At 44.3% G+C, this 17730-nt stretch overlaps 6 protein-coding genes across 6 annotated transcripts; 4 read left to right on the top strand and 2 right to left on the bottom strand.

Moving 5' to 3' along the window:
- The first annotated feature begins 2291 nt into the window (after nucleotides 1-2291).
- Nucleotides 2292-4644, top strand: LOC108112898. Its single transcript, XM_017223256.1, is given in 4 exon segments — nucleotides 2292-2336; nucleotides 2338-2438; nucleotides 2598-2978; nucleotides 3281-4644. Coding segments are annotated over 4 exon segments (1887 nt in total). The 3' UTR covers nucleotides 4641-4644.
- A 298-nt stretch (nucleotides 4645-4942) lies between these two features.
- Nucleotides 4943-7193, top strand: LOC108112255. Its single transcript, XM_017222077.1, has 3 exons — nucleotides 4943-5417; nucleotides 5476-5681; nucleotides 5740-7193. The coding sequence occupies exons 1-3, from the start codon at nucleotides 5062-5064 to the stop codon at nucleotides 7107-7109; spliced, it is 1932 nt and encodes a 643-aa protein (XP_017077566.1). The 5' UTR covers nucleotides 4943-5061; the 3' UTR covers nucleotides 7110-7193.
- Nucleotides 7139-7842, top strand: LOC108112256. Its single transcript, XM_017222078.1, has 2 exons — nucleotides 7139-7340; nucleotides 7401-7842. The coding sequence occupies exons 1-2, from the start codon at nucleotides 7235-7237 to the stop codon at nucleotides 7697-7699; spliced, it is 405 nt and encodes a 134-aa protein (XP_017077567.1). The 5' UTR covers nucleotides 7139-7234; the 3' UTR covers nucleotides 7700-7842.
- A 194-nt stretch (nucleotides 7843-8036) lies between these two features.
- LOC108113046 (dolichyl-diphosphooligosaccharide--protein glycosyltransferase subunit 2) lies at nucleotides 8037-10467 on the top strand. Its single transcript, XM_017223476.1, has 4 exons — nucleotides 8037-8174; nucleotides 8341-8579; nucleotides 8644-9922; nucleotides 9989-10467. Exons 1-4 carry the CDS (start codon nucleotides 8162-8164, stop codon nucleotides 10357-10359), a joined length of 1902 nt encoding a protein of 633 aa, XP_017078965.1. The 5' UTR covers nucleotides 8037-8161; the 3' UTR covers nucleotides 10360-10467.
- A 15-nt stretch (nucleotides 10468-10482) lies between these two features.
- Nucleotides 10483-14162, bottom strand: LOC108113045 (probable peroxisomal acyl-coenzyme A oxidase 1). The gene is made up of 8 exons (XM_017223475.1): nucleotides 13678-14162; nucleotides 12750-12909; nucleotides 12396-12688; nucleotides 12043-12338; nucleotides 11371-11987; nucleotides 11205-11310; nucleotides 10990-11142; nucleotides 10483-10931 (listed from the first exon to the last, which is right to left on the bottom strand). Exons 1-8 carry the CDS (start codon nucleotides 13799-13801, stop codon nucleotides 10671-10673), a joined length of 2010 nt encoding a protein of 669 aa, XP_017078964.1. The 5' UTR covers nucleotides 13802-14162; the 3' UTR covers nucleotides 10483-10670.
- A 349-nt stretch (nucleotides 14163-14511) lies between these two features.
- Nucleotides 14512-17518, bottom strand: LOC108112314. The gene is made up of 3 exons (XM_017222141.2): nucleotides 17269-17518; nucleotides 16607-16959; nucleotides 14512-15024 (listed from the first exon to the last, which is right to left on the bottom strand). The coding sequence occupies exons 1-3, from the start codon at nucleotides 17342-17344 to the stop codon at nucleotides 14719-14721; spliced, it is 735 nt and encodes a 244-aa protein (XP_017077630.1). The 5' UTR covers nucleotides 17345-17518; the 3' UTR covers nucleotides 14512-14718.
- Between the last annotated feature and the right edge of the window lie 212 nt (nucleotides 17519-17730).

The following is a 17730-nucleotide window of genomic DNA, read 5'->3' on the forward strand; positions in this document are numbered from 1 at the left end:
GGGTTAAAGAACTCAACTCTGACAGCTGCAGCGGGTGGCCAAAAATCGGATTCAAAACACCATTTCATATTCAAATCAACTGCAGCTGGCAAACTTTTGATTTCTAAAGGAAAAAAGGTGGAGTAGTAGGCCATAAACTACGCGATTGCATGTAGCAGCACTTAAAGTTCAGCCCAAAAAATGAAATCTCCGCTTTTAGACCTCCATTGTTGTAATACCCCCAGTGACACCTGAAGTCAGTCGCCGTCGTGGGAAAATGTTGGAAAAGCAAAAGCGCAAAGGAGTTGCGGCGAAGGGAGGCAAGGTGGCTAGGTGGAAAAGTCGGAAAGTTGGCGTGCGAAAACTGGCTAACTTCTTGGTGGCGCACATTGCCACCATTCAGTTGGGATTTACGATCTGAACGGTCAAGTTGTGGTGCGGCGAGCTGCGCTTGAATGGCGTCATTTGCGGTTCGGAGGGTACGATGGAGCTGGGATAGTGGTCAGCCACTGGCCAAGGGTGTGCCCAACATGAGTGCCCTAAGTTTTTCCCGCAAAGTGCAGACTCATTAAATGTTTAATTAAAGTGCAGCCCCCAAATACAAGAAACCAACTATGGCGATTGCCTACGACTGGAAGACCAACGATGTGTAAGGATTTATTCTAGTTTCCCACTATTCCAGTTAAATGACCCTATTAGCCAATAGTTAAAGCACTTTTGTTCAATTTTTAAAACGATAGTATAAAACTGACCTTATTTACTTGCAGCTAAAGTGGTTTTATTCGTATTCAGTCCTTATCCTATATTTTACCAGGAACTATGCTGACCCAATTTTTTGGTTGATATAAACTATGGGAATAGACTTTTAAAGTAATATAATATATTCTTCAGTTTAAGAAGGTTTTGTTCACCTTAAAGCACCTTTAAATGACCTAATAAAATTCCAAACTGGCTAAAATAGTAAAGCTCCTCATTCCTTTCAGCCACTTTCCACCTAGAAAGTTAGCCTAGAAAATGACCTGTTTGTTTTTAAACTGATTTAAAGTGAGTGATGTTAGACCTAATCGAAATCCCGGTAGCGGCTGACCTTGTCTAGGTTCTTTTTTTATTGCTGTTAACATAATGGTGCATTCTTGTTTATTGCATTACGTATACGCCCTGTGGCGTGACTAGGCCGTGTAACAGCAATTAAATCGTCATAAATCTGCAACTGTAATTATGTGTGTCTAGGTATCGGAGTGGCCAAGCTGATTAGCATATTTAAATGGGTTGCGTTACGCTGGCTACGTTCTTAAAAATAGCCAAAGGTCATTTGGCATTGTCAAGATTAGTCGTTCGTTGGACTTTCATTACGAAGACTTGAGTGCTTGACTGCTCTATAGAGCGAAAGCTGGCACGGAAAATTGGGTCAGACTTTTGAGGCCTAGTTACGTGCAGACCTTTTATGTTCCTGTCTGTTTCCGTTTCTAAATCAGCTACTGAATCACGCACACTCCCCCGCATCATGCAAAGAAATTTTTGGATTACGTACACATAATACAACATTTTGACAGCCATCAATTATAACCATTAGGCTGGCACAATTTCCCACACGTTAGAACTTTTACACATGGTGAAAACTTTAAATTCCGATGTGAGTGCCGAACAGGTAAGCCGGCAACAGGTGTTTGTGGTCACATTTAGCCCGGTCTCATGAGCCATAAAAAAAGTGCAATTTGCATGCGCCCAGGTTCACCTTTGACTGGCAATCCTTGTGCATTTTTAATGGCTCGCTCGCTGGGCGACGAGTCCTTGGCAATGCCTCAACAAAAAACTCATTTCCGGATATGGACTACCAAGGACCTCAGTCGGGGCGTTGTCAGGACTAACAAAAGTCGGGAATTTCATGAGCTATTGATTGGCATTGATTGGAGTGAGGAAGGTATCACATATGAGCAGGAGCAGTTTTGAGAAAAAACTTCAAAAAAAATATTTTAAAAATGTTTACAGAAAAATTGGTCTGAAGTTTAAAAATCATTTGAAAATCAATTTAATTGACCAAAAAAAACAAAATACCAATTTAAATTAAACCTTTTTAAGAACCACTTTTCCAATCCATAACAAATCATTTAGAGAGCCCCCGTTATTAGGGCCTGTAATGAATTAAATTACCCCTGAATCGACCCTGTATTGGATCACCGTCTGCTCCCGTCGAATCCAATAGACAATTTTCTAATTTGCAGCAATTTTATCCCTTTTCCTATTCATTAGTTTGTTTACAGAGGTTTGTGAGTGTGCCTAGCAACATGGCAGTAGCACGCCATGGGCTAGAAATGGAATTGGAGGTGGATGTGGAGGAATGCCTTTACTGGCAGCCTTTTCAAGACCGGGTGCAGCCTGAAGGCGTCTCCACCTCCATACCGCCAAGACCAGACTTTTCCATTGCAATTGCAAGGGAACGGAGGGAGATGGAAAAATTTGCTGCCCCCGTTATTAAGGAACCTACCTGTTATTTGGTTGTGGTGGCGACCACCAGCGATACCCGTAACTTATACGCTCAGTTGACTGCCAAAGACAAGACGAATCGGATGTTCCTTATACGTTTAAGCGATCCTAAACAGATTTTTATTATCCTGCAGCTTTGATGCCGACTTTGGCTGGAATCGATCCTTCTCCGAGCCGGATCTTACAGCCAACCAGAAGCAGGGTGATCTCAGTCGGTTTGCCATCAAGCATCCGCACGAGTACATAGCCGTCGATGACCTCAAGTACTTCCGCCGCCGCCAACCTGTCCACCTTCATACCCAGAGCAACGTGTGCCTTTACAGCGGCGATGAGCCAGTGCCCAGCTTCGGCTCCCTGAAGTCTGAGTACCGTAAGCACTTCCGTGGCCACGGCAACCAATCCCGTCCCAGATCCTTGCTGCGGCGCGCCACATCGCTGCGATTGGAGGGATTCATGCAGCTACTGTCGGAGCACCAGGAGAAATACCACTGGTACACGCCCGAGGACCTGCGATTGTGAGTAAATAATTACTTAATAGTAATATAACAAATTAAAAATTAAATATTTATTGAGAATGCAGACACCAAAATGCAAATAATATAAAGTCCAAGAACAAGGTATTGGTTCAGTATATCCTTACCCTTAAAGCAGACTAGACCCTTTGCCGGGTGTATGGAGGGTTCATGGATTAGGTCACAAATTATTGAAAGTAAAAGTAGGAAATCAATAACCTTTAATCTCAGCAGCAATTTGCTGAGTAATAGAAACGGTAATTGAATAAGGACTAATCAAAAATACATCGATTTCCCCTCCACAGCTCCCGCACATTTCCCGTTCGTAATCCGGAGAACCTGCAGTTAGGAGAGGGAAGCAGTGCCACCGATGGCATGAAGAATTCCTCGTACCTCATGCTGGATCCCAGCACCAAGATACTGCCACGCGAGGTGTTCCTCGATGAGTCGGAGTTGGCGGCTAGGAATCAACCCAATAGCAAGGTGGCCGCAGATAAGTTCAGACGGGATGTGGCTGCCCAGGAGCAGCAACGCTGCCACCTGCAGATGAGGGCTCAGGCTGTGGACCGGGAGCAAGAGGGCCAAGTTCCGGAACCCTCCGAATACCGCCGTCAATTTGTGCAGCAGTTTCCCGAAAAGGCACACTCCATCCCCCAGATGAGCAGCATTAAGATCCAGGGTGAATTTGTAGCCGTACCGGAGTACAGAGACAGTTTCCGGATGTATGCCAACTACTCAAAGAGCGCCCCCATCAAGAAGGATGACAACCTGCGCGTATCCGGCTCGGAGGCAACCTGTGCTCCTAATGCCGAGGTGCCGGAGTACCGCGACAAATTCATCGACCCACCAAAGCATGTGGCCAAAGAGAAGTCCCTTAAGACGGACGATCACCTGCGTCCGCGCGGGGAGTTTACCAAAGAGATTCCCGAATACCACGAGAGCTTCCGAGACCCCCACATCACCGAAATGCCGGAGCGAGGAAAACCCCGGGAGCCTTTCCTCCGCCTTCGCGGAAAGATTGAGTTTAATCCGGAGTACAGGAATAACTATCAGGATTTTCCGCGTTCCCGACCTGTGGTCCAAAAGCCCACATCATGCTTCCGGCTGCCCACCTCGGGTGTCAACCACGACCCCTCTGTCCATCATCAGCCGGATGAGGTTCTGGAAACTCCTGCCCTGGTAACAGTTCCTCCATCAGAGGTAACAGCCACACCGGAATATCGCCGGGCTCAGTACAACTATCAATTGAGGGAGCGTCCCAGGGATCTGGAAGGAGTGCCAACTGGGGTCCCAGGAAATATACGCAAGAGCTCCGATTCCTCATTGGAGGCCAGACAGCCGCAAATGCAGATTCCTCACAAACGGAGGACCTCTCGTCAGCGGCAGGCCAAAGAGCCAGAGCAGCCAATGGCCACCAGGTTCGACGATGTGGGTGGCAATGCGGCCAAAAAGCCAGCCAGATACGGCCGGCGAGCATCTGTCCTCCAGAACGCAGCCAGCTGTCGCGAGAACTCATCGATCATCGAGGGAAATCCCAAATACGCCGTGGGATGTCGTCGGGCCAAACAGCCAGCCGGAAATCAGACGCAACCCGGAGCATTCGTGGTGCTCGATGAGCCCTGCAAGCCTTCCAACTGGATGAAGAAGACTTGGTACGACTCCTAGATCCAACGCAATGGCACCTAAAATTTATTGTTCTATTTTAAATCTGTCTATTGTAAAAGAATAAAAATCAACTTAAAGCAAATTTTAGTTTTGCAAGTAAAAACCATTGCCTAGTCAAGCTTCTTCTTTTTTAATAGTGTTTTAATTTTTAATGAAGTTATATTTAAGAATAATTATATGACACTCCCTAGAATAGTATCTCTCTCATTCATGACGGAAAAACGTAAACAAATAGTTGACTTCTCACCTCGAAAATGTTTGGCTGAATTTAATCTTATCTTGCCGTTCAGTTGATAGTGGTTAAAAGAGAGTGGTTACTCATAGTGGGTCAGTATCATCGTGGATTTCGCAAGTTGCAGATGTAAAGAACGCTTTTATAAAAACTGAATCTAAAGGGGAAACTCCCGTAGGAAGTAGAACCATGGCAGACACGGAAGTCCATGCCGCCAGTCCTCCGCCTCATATACTCGGTTACACAATCCGTAGTCGCACGCGTATTTGGGTTTCCTATATAGTGCCCACTTGTCTGGGAGTCTTAGTTTACATTGTCCAAACCTCCTCGGATGTGGCATTAAGTATCCAGTTCTTCAGCCAAAAAGAGCCGGGCTACGGAGCTGGCACCCTGGTCCTGGTGATTCTCCCCCCATTGGTCACCTTCCTCTTAGTGGCGGTATCTAAGGAGCAGCGAGATTGCGCTTGCTCAGAGCGGAACAAATGCACTGCCCTTGGCATTGGATTGCTTAAGCTTTTCCTGTTCCCATTCTTTGTGATTTACAGGTGAGTCGTTTGGTCGAAATGTGGGTCACTGTCAGGTTTATTAACTCTAACCGATAAGGTTTTGTACGCGTTTGTTTTGGGCCATCGATGGACTCTTTCACGACGACGACGATGTGGAGCGTATGATGTGTTTGACCAAGGCCACGGAAACCTCCAGCATTGAATTGTATCTGTTGATCCAATCTTATGCACAGGCTGCTCCACAAATTATCCTGCAGTTGTACTACATGCTCGCCCAGGATATGTTTCGGAACTATGAGACATGTAAGATTTATCCTAAACTTGGTCCTAAAATTACACCACTATAATCTGTGTTTTGCAGCTGCTGTCCAGGCGTTATCCCTAGTGTTTTCCGCCATTGACCTGGCTGCCATCACCACTAGCTACCACAGGATTGAAAGTCAGCGGAGGGTGGGTCGCCATTACCCTTGGGCCACGTCCAAACAGGTGGACGCTCATCGTTGTCAGCTAGAGCAGAATGAACGCCTCTGCTGCGAAGTTGAACGAAAGAAGCGTGAATCGGAGCGCACCATCACCAGTTTTCCGGAATCAGACAAGATAATGGAGAACTTTAGAGCCCGAAAATCATTGCTTAATTCTGGCGAAGCCACACATGAGTTGCACTTTCAAGGAGAAGATGAGGTGGACAATGATGCTTTGGAGCAGCTAGAAACTCAAGCATTGCTGCACTCTCCGAGGGATAATGCCACGGATGAGGAGAAGATACAAGGAACAAGGCCTAAATTAAAAGTACGATACGAGGATCTGGGAGATGTGAACACCATCGAAGTATTGGACAGCATTCCCGAGACACCAGCACCACCTCCTCCTCCAAAAACCGCGCCGCCAGAGTTACCTATTCTTAAACCCACCGAAGAGGATCCACCGACTCCTGATTTGCGACGTACCATGTCGGATACTGAGCATAGAAAGAGCCGTCGAGTAACAAGACCTCTATCCCAGTTGGAAACCTTCAAGGATATGTTGCTGGTTAATGCTCAGCTCTATATAAAAGAGAATGTCCCACATCCACCTAAATTACTGATCAGCAGGTTGAAAGATGAGGATCCCGAAGAGCGTAGTACACTGATTCCACAGTCACCCAAACCATCTCCATTGACGCCCAAGGACGTGGTGGACTTTTATTTTCCACGGCCCACAAAAATAGTGAACGGTATACTGCAGGATGATTTTGCGGGCAGAACGGTGTCGTTCTTCGGTTGGATTGCCTTCATTACCATGAGGATGCTAGCCTTGTCCACCTTCTGCGTCTTTTATCCGAAAGCATTCTTTATCCTGGTTGGAGTACATTATGGCCTGATGTTGTGTTGTCTGGCGTTGGAAACTCGTTGTCGAGGTAGCTGGAGCCGGAAGCTGTTCCTCTTGCTCCTCGCTTATATTTACATATTTGTGTTAATGGAATTTCGGGTGTGCTTCAAGAGCATTCGATTGTGGTATGGTGGTTACCTGGTGCTCACTCTGCTCGAGAATATTACAATATCCTCGATTTGGTACGCTAACGAGGACTACGAGTCCTGGTGGTTTGGCTTTATCTGGGAGTGGATTGTGTACAGCGGAATCCTCTTTCTGGCCACCTTAATCGTTTACTACTGTATTCTCCGACCTAAAGAAGTAGCACTCATAGTGGAGGACGATAGTCCGGCGGAGCCAGAGGAACAAGGTGTTGCTTAGCAATATCCATTTTAGTTTGTTATATCGAAGTAGCTTTGTAAGTCTTCAGTCTGTCACTGAAAAACGAATAAATTATTTACCTCAGTTTTAAGATCGTACAAAAATATTTTAAGTCTAATTTTGAAATGGTTGATCGTGGCAATAATGCTGTACTCCCATTTGGGCCATGTTCTACGGAACTTACAGAGTCTCAAGTCAGCTTCGCTGCACCCAAAATTAAGAAAGTGCTCCGTAAGCTAAATTTAGAATGATGATAGATATTTTTTGTTACTAACTGTTATGGTTCTCTAGCCACTAGGGAAAATCGAATGGAGCAGTTTCTATGGCAGGAGCTCTTTGCGGAATACAATCGACAAGCTTCAATTAAAGTGGACTTGGGTGAGGACCGCACAGAGTATTATGACCAATTCTGCAAGGATGTGCCTCCAAAGAATGAGGAAACTGAAGAAGTTCTGATTAACAAGTATCCACTGTACTGTACCGCTGCCGTTACCTTATGGAATCATGATGGGGATGTCACCAAGACTTTTAAGAGAAAATATTCTATTACCAGACCTATTAATGAGTGTACTGAAAAGTTTGCTCTTTAGAGAGAGCAGTGTAAATGAATGCCCCAAAATTATGGCTTTTTATATTAGGCGCTCCACAAAAAATTATTGCACTTAAATCTTTCACTTTTAATGCGTGTTTTAAAATATTATTTATGATTAATAAAGATTGAGTGTAATTACCATTTTCAAGCATTTATACTCTACACTACACTTTGTAAGCTTGTTTAAAATTGTATTATTTTAATGCTTATTTTACTATGAACGTTTTAACGGTTCAACTAACAGTGCTCTGTTATAGCTAGCGTGCGACAACACTAGCAAATAACATCGATAATTTTCCGTTCAGCAATCGATGTTTGTTTAACTAGAAAAATATCGAAAGTCTGCTCGGTCGCTGACGTGTATAAAATATCGAGGGACAGGCGGTGCTTTTTGAGCTATTTATTTTATTTTCCTATAGAATATAAGCGGCGTGTTAAAGCGCAACCGTAAAATAGGAAAATGTTAAAGTTAGGTGCGTAAGCTGGTTATTCTTTCGGCAAGAAACCTTAGGTTTTAAGCCACTTTCAGAGGAAACGCCGGCTACAAAGCAGTCGCTCTCTCGCTGTCTCTGTCTGATTTTCTTGGTTAAGAGATTGCCGGCGACTTAGAACTAAATGGTATTTTCTATTTACTCCCAGGTCTGATTCTTCTCTTCGTGATGGTCGCCTGTGGGCCGACGTGGAGTGCCCGCACCGTAGACAGCCACCTGGGACAAAAAGATCTCAGCCGCCTGCAAAAAGTGTTCGTTGACGGATTCGGCTCAAGTGACCTGCAGTCCATCTTCTTCTCCAGCCTAAACATTCAATTGACAGACGCCACGCAAAAGGAGCCGCTGTGCAAGAAGATTGCCGCTCTTCACGCGGAATCCAAGCTGAACGTGAGTTCTTCTATATACGCCCACATGTCGGTACCTCTTCTTATGCTTCCTTTACGTTTCGTAGAGTTTTGAAAAGGACTACTACTACATTGGTGCAAGCAGGAACCTGGGTTGCTCCGCGAAAATTGACGAGGGTCTGCTCTCCAAAGTGTATGGTTCCCTGAATTCGGAACTGGGCACCTCCCAGGAGATCTTCTACCGCGTTGTCACACACAAAGTTCTCGGCGTGGAAATCAATGAAGTCACTCAGGGAAAACTAGTGAAGCGCCTGCAAGAACTGCTCAAAAAGGACGACACACTGAGCGGTCTAGGCTACGCCTTTAACGTTGCTCCACTACTTGGTGCCAGTGCCTCCTTTATCGCCAACCGCGTGGAGGATGCCATCGTGCAAGCGGATGAAGTTGACGGCAAGCTTCTGCAATTTGAAGGCGGCCTTAGCATCACTTCCCTGATCATCAATGGTGCTTTTGGTGTCAGCAAGACCTTTAACAAGCCCTTGCCCATTACTGCTGAACAGGCTGTCAAGTTCGCCAACTACTTCCTCAGCCGCCGATCCGTCCAAACAGCTAAGGGAGCTCATGTATTGATCGAAGCGCTAAAGACCATTAGTGGAGCCGATAAGATTGCACCCGTTTGCGTGCAGCTCATTGGCAACGGGCAGCTGGAAGCCCAGTCACCCACTCTAAATGTGGCTGTTGTTGATCTTCTCGGCAAGCCATTGTCTCCTGCCCCCAAAACCATCAATGCCAAGGTGACCCACAAGGACAGCTCTGTGCTGGCTGAGAAAATCGCTGTAGTCTCGAAATCCTCCGACAAGACCACATATGTTGCTGATTTGGCAAGCTTGAAACCAGCCCGCGGCATCTATCAGGCAGAGTTGAGTGCCGATGGCGTGTACACTCAAACCCTGCAGTTCAAGGTACTCGGCCGTGTCAAGGTTAAATCCTTAGAGGTAGGCATTGCTGAATCTGATGCCAGTTCTGCCACTCGCAAGCAGAGTGTGGCCTATCCAGGCAAACTGCAGGAAGTTCTCTCTGCTGACAACACTCAGAAGTTGCTGCTTAAGGCCGTCCTGGTGGAGGAATCCAGCGGCAAGCCATTGACTGTCCATCAGGCATTCGTCCGTCTGTACAACAAGAAAACAGACAAGGAGATCATATTTGTGGCCGAGCAGGATAGCAACAAGGCTTACAAGTTTGACATGGATGTGGGCAACAATGGAAAGAATTTCAACTACCAGAGCGGCACCTACAGCATTTACCTAACCGTGGGCGATGCCTCTCTGTCCAACTCCTTTGAGTGGCTAGTGGCCGAAGTCCAATTGAAATTCAGCGAGGAAAAGGGTAATATTACCAGATTTTACAAAAAATAGCAAAATACAAAACTAACGCTCCGTACTCTGCTTACAGAAATCAAGCCCAAAACCACTTCTGGTCCTCTGCCGGAAATTATTCATCAGTTCCGTGTACCCGATAAGCGCCCGCCTCGCATTGTGTCAGACATTTTCACCGGACTGTGCATAACTCCGCTCGTTTTGCTTTTCGTTTTCTGGGGCAAGCTGGGAATCAATGTATCCAACCTAACACTGGCGCCCAGTACACTCGGTTTTCACCTGGGCTTCGGTGGCATCCTGGTGCTGTTCTTTGTCTTTTGGCTGCAACTCAATATGTTCCAGACACTGCGTCTGCTGATCCCCATCGCAGTATTTACATTCCTGGCCGGCAACCGATTGCTTAGGCGCCTTTATGCACAACGTAATTCAAAGCCAAGTGCGTCGTAAGTCCGTTTTTTATTGTACGAAGTCAATAAGTGAGCTACTCTCTATCTTGCAAATCCATCGGAAAACAAACTTAAATAAAGCGATTTAGTTAAGCCCAATCCACACTAATAGCTGCCTTTAAACTTATTTGAATAATATTTTATTTGTGTGTAATTTTACAGCCTAGTTTCAACTGCATAAGCCACGACTTTAATTTTGTCTTTCAGACCACTTGCTAAGCAGACAGTTGTACAATACAAAACAATACAAACATATAGGTATATTTACAATAATAACAGTATTCGGGATCTTCCCGATTGATAAAAATGAATCTAGAGGTGAGCCTTCATGAATGGCTTCAAATATTTGTGGAATGCTTCATTTACTGGTTCTTTGTTCAGCGGGTTCTTCTTCGTGGACTCGAAGATGTGTTCGTACACATTGCCATCATAGGCACCTAACGCGGAGTCCAGCACTCGATCGTGCAGATCGAAGCTGTCCACCAGGTTTACAGCATTTGGACGGAGTCGCTTTAAGCAGCTCTCGAGGCGAACCTCCAGTTTCGTGACATCTTGATCGGTCAAATCAATGAACTGTAAAAAGAGAAATAGTTATTTAAATTCTAAAATGATTTTTTGGGGGTGGTCTTACCCGCAAGAAGTCGCCAATGCGGTTGAGGCATGCTTCTACTAGATACAGCTCCAGCACCACCTTCAGGACCTCGGCAAGGGCTGGTGAGACCTCTCGGGATAAGGCCAACAGTTCCGTATAGGCAGACTGGGCTAGGAAAGCCCGTCCATGGAGCTATAAGATTAAAAAAAAAAACATGAAACAATCTAAGTATACACCATATGATGTTTACATACATCTGCAGCTGCTGTCAAAAAGGTGCCACATAGATTAGCTGCCACCTCGGTACCATAGCCTTGCTTTCGTCGCAGTTCAATCTGCTCATAGGCAATACGTGTTTTGCTGTAATGCGAATTTAGATATAAATGTTTTTGTTATTTTAGTTTTCTTAACTTCACTTACTTAGCGGCGACGAACTGGAACGCCTTAACAATAGACTCCAATGAACCATCAAAGTTAACGAATTTTTTTTGGCTTATTGCATCACTGATGTAGGAAACCGTTGGCACCAGCTTCTCTCCGTTCAAAGCCTGACCATAAATCTTCACCAGATACCGAGCAGTCTGCAGCAGCATAACCGTGTTCTCACCCTCATACGTGCAGACAGCCGTAGTCATGCCGTATATCGTGGGGAAATTGGAGCAGTCCATGTAACCATGTCCACCACAAGACAGACGACATGTTTCCACGCCGGCGGTAGCATCAGCACTACAGATGGCCTTCAGGCAGCAGGACAGAGCGTGCATTTCGGGTAGGCGATCCAGGTTACCCTGCTCGATCTCACCAGATATCACGTTATACATATTCCAAATGCCATCTCCCGTAGTCTTAAATACGATAGCCTTTGCTATCTGGGGGAACACCTTAAGCTGCTGTGTGGTGTGATCCATGATTTGGGGCTCCGGTTGGTTTGGATCAATGGGACTTTGCCGGCGGACAGCTGAGTACCGCGTGGCAATAGTTGATGCCTTGGCCAGGCTCTGAGCGGTGTCACGAATCAGAGCACAACGCACAAACATCTATAAAAAAGGATTGGTAACATCGTTGAGGGATAAGTACGAGTTCGGCACTTACCATGGTTCCGTAGGTAAGCACGCTGTTCTTGGGTGCCACATAGGTTCCATCAGGTAGAACCTGCTGGTTCTTCATCAACATGTTGTTCAAAGGCACCCGAACGTTCTTCAGTCCTAGATAGCCATTGTTCACACCCTTCATGCCTAGCTTGGTGCCAATATCTCCAATATCGATGCCGGGCATTGGACGGTGCGTATCAGAATCCCTCAGCTGAACAATAAAAGGAGCCAGGCCACGGAACTCGCCCTTGGTGTAGAGCTGAGCCACCACCACAGCATGGTTGGCAGTGTGTCCCACTAAAAAAAAGGAAGATTATTACACTTGAAAAAGTTTCAACAGTACAAAGAACTCACATCCTCCTGGCCACCATTTGTAGGCACTGAGTGATGGTGTGTTTATCACAAACTCTTGTGTGCTGGCATCGTAGTCAGCCCGGGTTTCAAGACCACGCAAGAATGTTCCATGTCCCAGCTCTGTTTGGGCATATGTGCCAATAATTTCACAGTCCCAAGCCTTGCTTAACCATTCCACCTGCTGGTCCATCGTTCCCTGACCCATTATGGTGGGTACAAACATCACGTAGTGCAGCGTCAGAGGATTGCCCTCCTTTAAAATCGCAGCTCCCAAGGATCCACCAAGCAGAGCACTGTTCAAATATAAAGTTTAATATCCAATATCCACGGTTGTTTAAGTTTATGTTCCCTTACTTATAGGTATCTACTCCATCCTCGCCATCAGCACGGAGCTTGCGGATCTTATCCCCAATGATGCAGGCCTTTTTCAAGCTGTGCTCATAAAGCTCTTTGTGTGACAAATAGGAAACTGGCAAGTCATCTTGAAGGGCAGGATCCTCCAAAAACATTTTCTCTGAAAAATTTATATAAACAATGGATTCAGTTTTATCAAATAATGGCTACTTTGGAATAGGGATTTAAAAATGTAGGATGTGTTATAAAGATAACCATTGTCAAATTCTGCTGCGTAATTATGAGTGGTCACAATTCTTCGTTAATTCGCGGGTGTTACCGGGCATTGTCCATTTATGATTCCCTGTCCGACCGGGCAAATCTGCCAGATAAACGTATCAGCTAAACCAATTTGAAGTGGCTTTGAAAATAGATGAAGCGGTCTAGCTGCAAACATTCAAAGTGCACGGCTACCGGGATTGATTGAGATTCGTGCGAAGTTCAAAGATTAATAACTTATGAGCTGGCTAATAGGTGCTGATTAACTTGTTTCGATTTGTTTATGTGGAATACATAATTAATGAACTCTTGGACCGAGCGTGCATCAAAACTAATGAATTAATGGATGAATGGAGAAGTAGCGTATCAAAACAAATAAGGTTGACAGGCTTGCAAAAATTTGGGTATATATGATCTGTAATCTTAGTTTTCAACAATGTAAAATATGATCTGATACTTCGATAAGACTTAAGATAGCTCTTGCTAGCTCTATTTTACGAGTTTAACCCAAGCTTAATTGCAAAGTCATGCTTCTGGCCCAATTTATTGCATCCACCGTTAGGAAACACTATTGCGCCAAGCTCAGATAAAGCTTTAAGCGACCGGTTAATGGGATCGACTGTCGGGGTCACCAATAGAGCTTGCAATCAGTGTCTTTTCGTAAGCTTACCGAGTGCCTTTTTCTCCTTGAATCGCTCCTCGCCTCCAGCCCAAAGAACGGAGAATTCCCGGGCATTGAAGGTGGCTGTGTTGCGCTCCTTCTGCAGGTCCGGATTCACTTGTTTGACTGGCATTTTGCCGTAAAACAGTTACAGTATTCAAGTCACGTAAACAGGTTCTGGGTTATGGATTATCGAAGCCAACGCAATGCGTCCGTCTTCGGTGAATATCGCGTACTGACTGATTGCTGAGGGAAATGCGAATTGCGCTCAGTGGGCAGTCAAGAGTTTCTCAACTACTGAAGATTATATGCCGCTGATCTGATCCACCAAATCTAATCGTCGATGCCAGCCCTCGAACGACGTGAACTTTAACCGCGAAAATACACATGTAATAAGTTCGCTTTTGTGTTGAAATAATCTCTAGCACAATTATTATTCTCTTGTGATTGTTGTTCGACTACATTCATGACTAAATACACAAAATAAATACCCTAAAAGAGTCGAGTACTTACGCACCCATTACACTTTCCTCATAAGCTAAAATTAAAACCGTAAAGGTACTGCCTTTTACCAAATAAGTTCACAAATTTTATATTTTTAGGTTACTGTGAATTATAAATTTATTTTAAATTATTATATTATTTTAGAACCGTTTATTTAACCACTCTTAAAATACGAAGTGTATCAGTGATTCATTCTCGAGCAAGTGATATTTTTGTTGTTAGCAGCTCTTTGTTTTGTGATGAAATCAGCTGCTTGCCAGGGTTGCAGAATAGCAAATGATACGGCACATAAAAATATCAGGGATACACATTACATTTTGTATATGGCGGCAATATAAATACAATTTGAAAATAATACACTTTTTATTAAAAAACATTTATATATTTGCTAATTAAAAGATCATGAGGTAATACCAATCTTTGGACTTATAGCAATACGTTTAGGCTTGCACATACGAATACATGTAAAATTAAATCACGTTTTAATACACTTACTAGGTTTTACATTTGATTGGTTTTAACACAACATTAAACTTAAGTTAAATTTTATGTGCCATGTGCGTGGCTGGTGGCTATGGCTAAACCCCGCTGATGTTGTCCCATTCCAGTTTCATATGAACAGCTGGGCGCTGGCTCCATTTGATGCACTTCCGCCGGATACCAGTGAGTGTGCGATTCCGGCAATTGATGGTAACTGAGATCCGCTGGAACATGGGTTTCGTTTCGTGTGGGCTTTGGATATGATTGCGGATGCAGGGATTGCCATTCCATGCGGGAGGACGATAAAGTAGTTGAAGATGATGTGGCAAAAGCAAGACTGCGACTACTCTGATGGAACTCAAAGGGCCAGCTCTGCAAGATACAATATAGATATTTGGATAAAACAGACATAAATCATAAAAGTTGTGGAAACCACAGGGACTATATTTGGAACAATATGACGACAACCCATCCCAGACAGCGCCATTGTTTGTTTACGCAACTTTGATTGTTTTTAGTGCCCCCCGCCTCTACATATGTAGATCTACAATAACAGCCTCATTAACGGATCTATAAAAACATAAACACTTGCGGACAAGAGACACTCATTTGTATGCCATATATAAGAAATGGGAATGGGTATGAGAATGGGATTGAGATATAGGGATGCTAGGGAGAATAGGATAGCGAGCAAATACTGAACCAATGGGTTGTTCCCACCAGATCATCTTGGGCGCGTGCGAGAGTGTGGGATGGGATAAATTCGGATAGGGTCGGGGCACTCCGATCCGATTTGCCGCCATATGGGCACAACACGGGATCCGTATTTGCTGAATTTTTCACGCATTCGGCGGGTAAACAATTGCTTCTATTTAGATAAGTTGTGCGCTATGAATCTTGAGTGATAGATTGTGTAAACTCCGGCGAGAATGAATAAACACGGTTAGACGAATTTTAATTACAATTATCATCAGAGTGGGAAAACTACTGAGGGCGACACTTTCCCTTGGATGTCATTCACTTTGTCGCATCAAAGTCGAGCATCTTTAAAAATAAAAGCAAAGACTAACTAGTGCCCCCCATCCCGCTCCGCTGGTCTGTGGTACCGTCACCGTTCCGTTCCCGCTCCACTTGCCTGTCACTCATATTTAATATTTTCGAAATTCACAAAAGTATCGGATTACAGGAAAGCGAGGCAGTCTGAAATCACAAAATGTGATTTGAATGTTCTAGTGGGGGGCCCGGCTGAATGGCTGACTCCGGTCTGTTGGGATGTGGTCCACCACCTCCACCTAGGAAAGGTGGAAATACTTGTCGCCGCATCGGAATCACCAAGCAGATGTTGCACCACAGATATGTGCACATTCCTTTAGGATCTTATACTCGGTCACTTTGGATTAAATTACTTCATTACTTTCAGAAATTTAGGAACATTATTTAACTAATTTAAATTGAAATAGTTAATTGGTTTGTTTGCCGACGGCTGTGATTTTATAAAATATAAAAATATATTGTTTTGGAAGATTATTATAGCTTTTAAATATATTTTCTTGTTGGCTTAATTTTACATTTTATCTTCAATCAAACAAGTCGACTCGATTCTAAAGTTCCTTTAATTAAATTTTATTAGAACACCCTGAAAATCATTTCAATAGATTTTCCCAAAAGTTAACCCCCAAACCATCAAAAGTTGTATAAAAATCCGTTCAAATAGGGGAATCCTGATATGCTGAAAACCACAGATCAATTAGACTGAAACCCATAAACATTACGATGATCTTGGGCCTATCATTGGGGAACCCCGACGACACCTGTCACTATCTGACGCAACCCACCTGAAGTCGCCGGCTCATTAATGCTATTCCATTCATAACTCGCGGATGCAATGCATCGTTAAGTGGTGCCAGTGACATCACTTATTGGGGGACAGGGATCGTAATTCCATGACACTTACCATGCCGTGTCCGTTGTTGTGGAAATGATAATTGCCTCCACCGACGGACTCTGCCATGTGACTCGTGTCCAGGCCTTCGGAACTGGTGGTGCTCGAGTGGCTGTGGTTGAGGTGGTGACTATGGTTGTGCGAGTGATTCTGGGATTGGCTGCCATTGCTGCCTGTTTCCACGGCCGTAATTAGCTGCTTTATATAGAGCGTGGCCAAACGCAACGTGTCCAACTTGGAGAGCTTTGTGTCCGGCGGAATGTTGGGCAGCTTGGTCTTCAAACGCCCGTAGGCACTGGATAGCACCCGCATACGCATTCGCTCACGGGCATTGGCCGCATTCCGTTGCACCGGCGGCTGAGAACCTACAAATTTATAATTTTAAAAAACATTTATAGTAGAAAGATAACGTTATGTTAAATTTATTTTAAAACAAAAACATTAATTTATTTGAAAACTGATAATAAATTAAACATTTATGGTTAAATCGATATTTAAATTTTTTCTAAAACCTTTTAATTGTCAGCTGAGTATAAAACTCTGCCTTATGATTAGGGTTTTTGGGTGGACAATATACATATATTTAATTATTTCGGGTATTTCCAAGTCGATATACATTTATATACATAATATTTTCTGCAAATGATTTACTTATAAATAAAGATAATACTTACTTTGAGAGCTGGCATCCTCATCAAAATCATCGTCAAATATATCCAAAGGACTGGAAGAGCGCTTCTTTCGTGGCATTATTACACAATATTTAATATCACAAGTATCACTTTTGAAATATTCAAATTGGAAATTAAATTCCAATTACTCAGTCTCTTCACTTTAAATCGAATCGTAACGAACCGAAACTTATCTATGAGTCAAATACGTCCGATCTGCGTGGCACGTAGAGCACTTCTGTCAAGGGTTACGGGGAGAGTCTCCTTTTTGAGCACTCTGCTCCTCAGTTCTCGGCTCTCCAGAATCCGGCTATTTCTGGCACCTCTTGTGGGCGTGCCTGCTCCGCAAACAGTCGCAATTGGCGGAGGAACCCCGACACATGGTGCGATCGGTGGTCTCTTTCTCGGGTGTTTGGCTTCTGGCTGCCACCACATTGGCCCAGTGTTCTTCCGTTTTCAGGCTGC

Source organism: Drosophila eugracilis, unplaced genomic scaffold (genome assembly GCF_018153835.1).
Source record: "Drosophila eugracilis isolate 14026-0451.02 unplaced genomic scaffold, ASM1815383v1 contig_90, whole genome shotgun sequence".
Lineage (NCBI taxonomy): Eukaryota > Metazoa > Arthropoda > Insecta > Diptera > Drosophilidae > Drosophila > Drosophila eugracilis.

Bases quoted from the DNA above. Each gene is read 5' to 3' on its own strand.
- LOC108112255 (XM_017222077.1), top strand. From the start codon at position 5,062: ATGGCAGACACGGAAGTCCATGCCGCCAGTCCTCCGCCTCATATACTC. The intron at 5,418-5,475 runs GTGAGTCGTTTG...CTAACCGATAAG, and splicing joins CCATTCTTTGTGATTTACAG to GTTTTGTACGCGTTTGTTTT. The intron at 5,682-5,739 runs GTAAGATTTATC...TGTGTTTTGCAG, and splicing joins GTTTCGGAACTATGAGACAT to CTGCTGTCCAGGCGTTATCC.
- LOC108112256 (XM_017222078.1), top strand. From the start codon at position 7,235: ATGGTTGATCGTGGCAATAATGCTGTACTCCCATTTGGGCCATGTTCT. The intron at 7,341-7,400 runs GTAAGCTAAATT...ATGGTTCTCTAG, and splicing joins CAAAATTAAGAAAGTGCTCC to CCACTAGGGAAAATCGAATG.
- LOC108113046 (XM_017223476.1), top strand. The intron at 8,580-8,643 runs GTGAGTTCTTCT...TACGTTTCGTAG, and splicing joins ACGCGGAATCCAAGCTGAAC to AGTTTTGAAAAGGACTACTA. The intron at 9,923-9,988 runs GTAATATTACCA...CTCTGCTTACAG, and splicing joins GAAATTCAGCGAGGAAAAGG to AAATCAAGCCCAAAACCACT.
- LOC108113045 (XM_017223475.1), bottom strand. From the start codon at position 13,801: ATGCCAGTCAAACAAGTGAATCCGGACCTGCAGAAGGAGCGCAACACA. The intron at 11,311-11,370 runs GTAAGTGAAGTT...TTCGCATTACAG, and splicing joins TTCCAGTTCGTCGCCGCTAA to CAAAACACGTATTGCCTATG. The intron at 10,932-10,989 runs GTAAGACCACCC...CTCTTTTTACAG, and splicing joins GCATTGGCGACTTCTTGCGG to TTCATTGATTTGACCGATCA.
- LOC108112314 (XM_017222141.2), bottom strand. From the start codon at position 17,344: ATGCCACGAAAGAAGCGCTCTTCCAGTCCTTTGGATATATTTGACGAT. The intron at 16,960-17,268 runs GTAAGTATTATC...ATAAATTTGTAG, and splicing joins TGAGGATGCCAGCTCTCAAA to GTTCTCAGCCGCCGGTGCAA. The intron at 15,025-16,606 runs GTAAGTGTCATG...TGTATCTTGCAG, and splicing joins ACAACAACGGACACGGCATG to AGCTGGCCCTTTGAGTTCCA.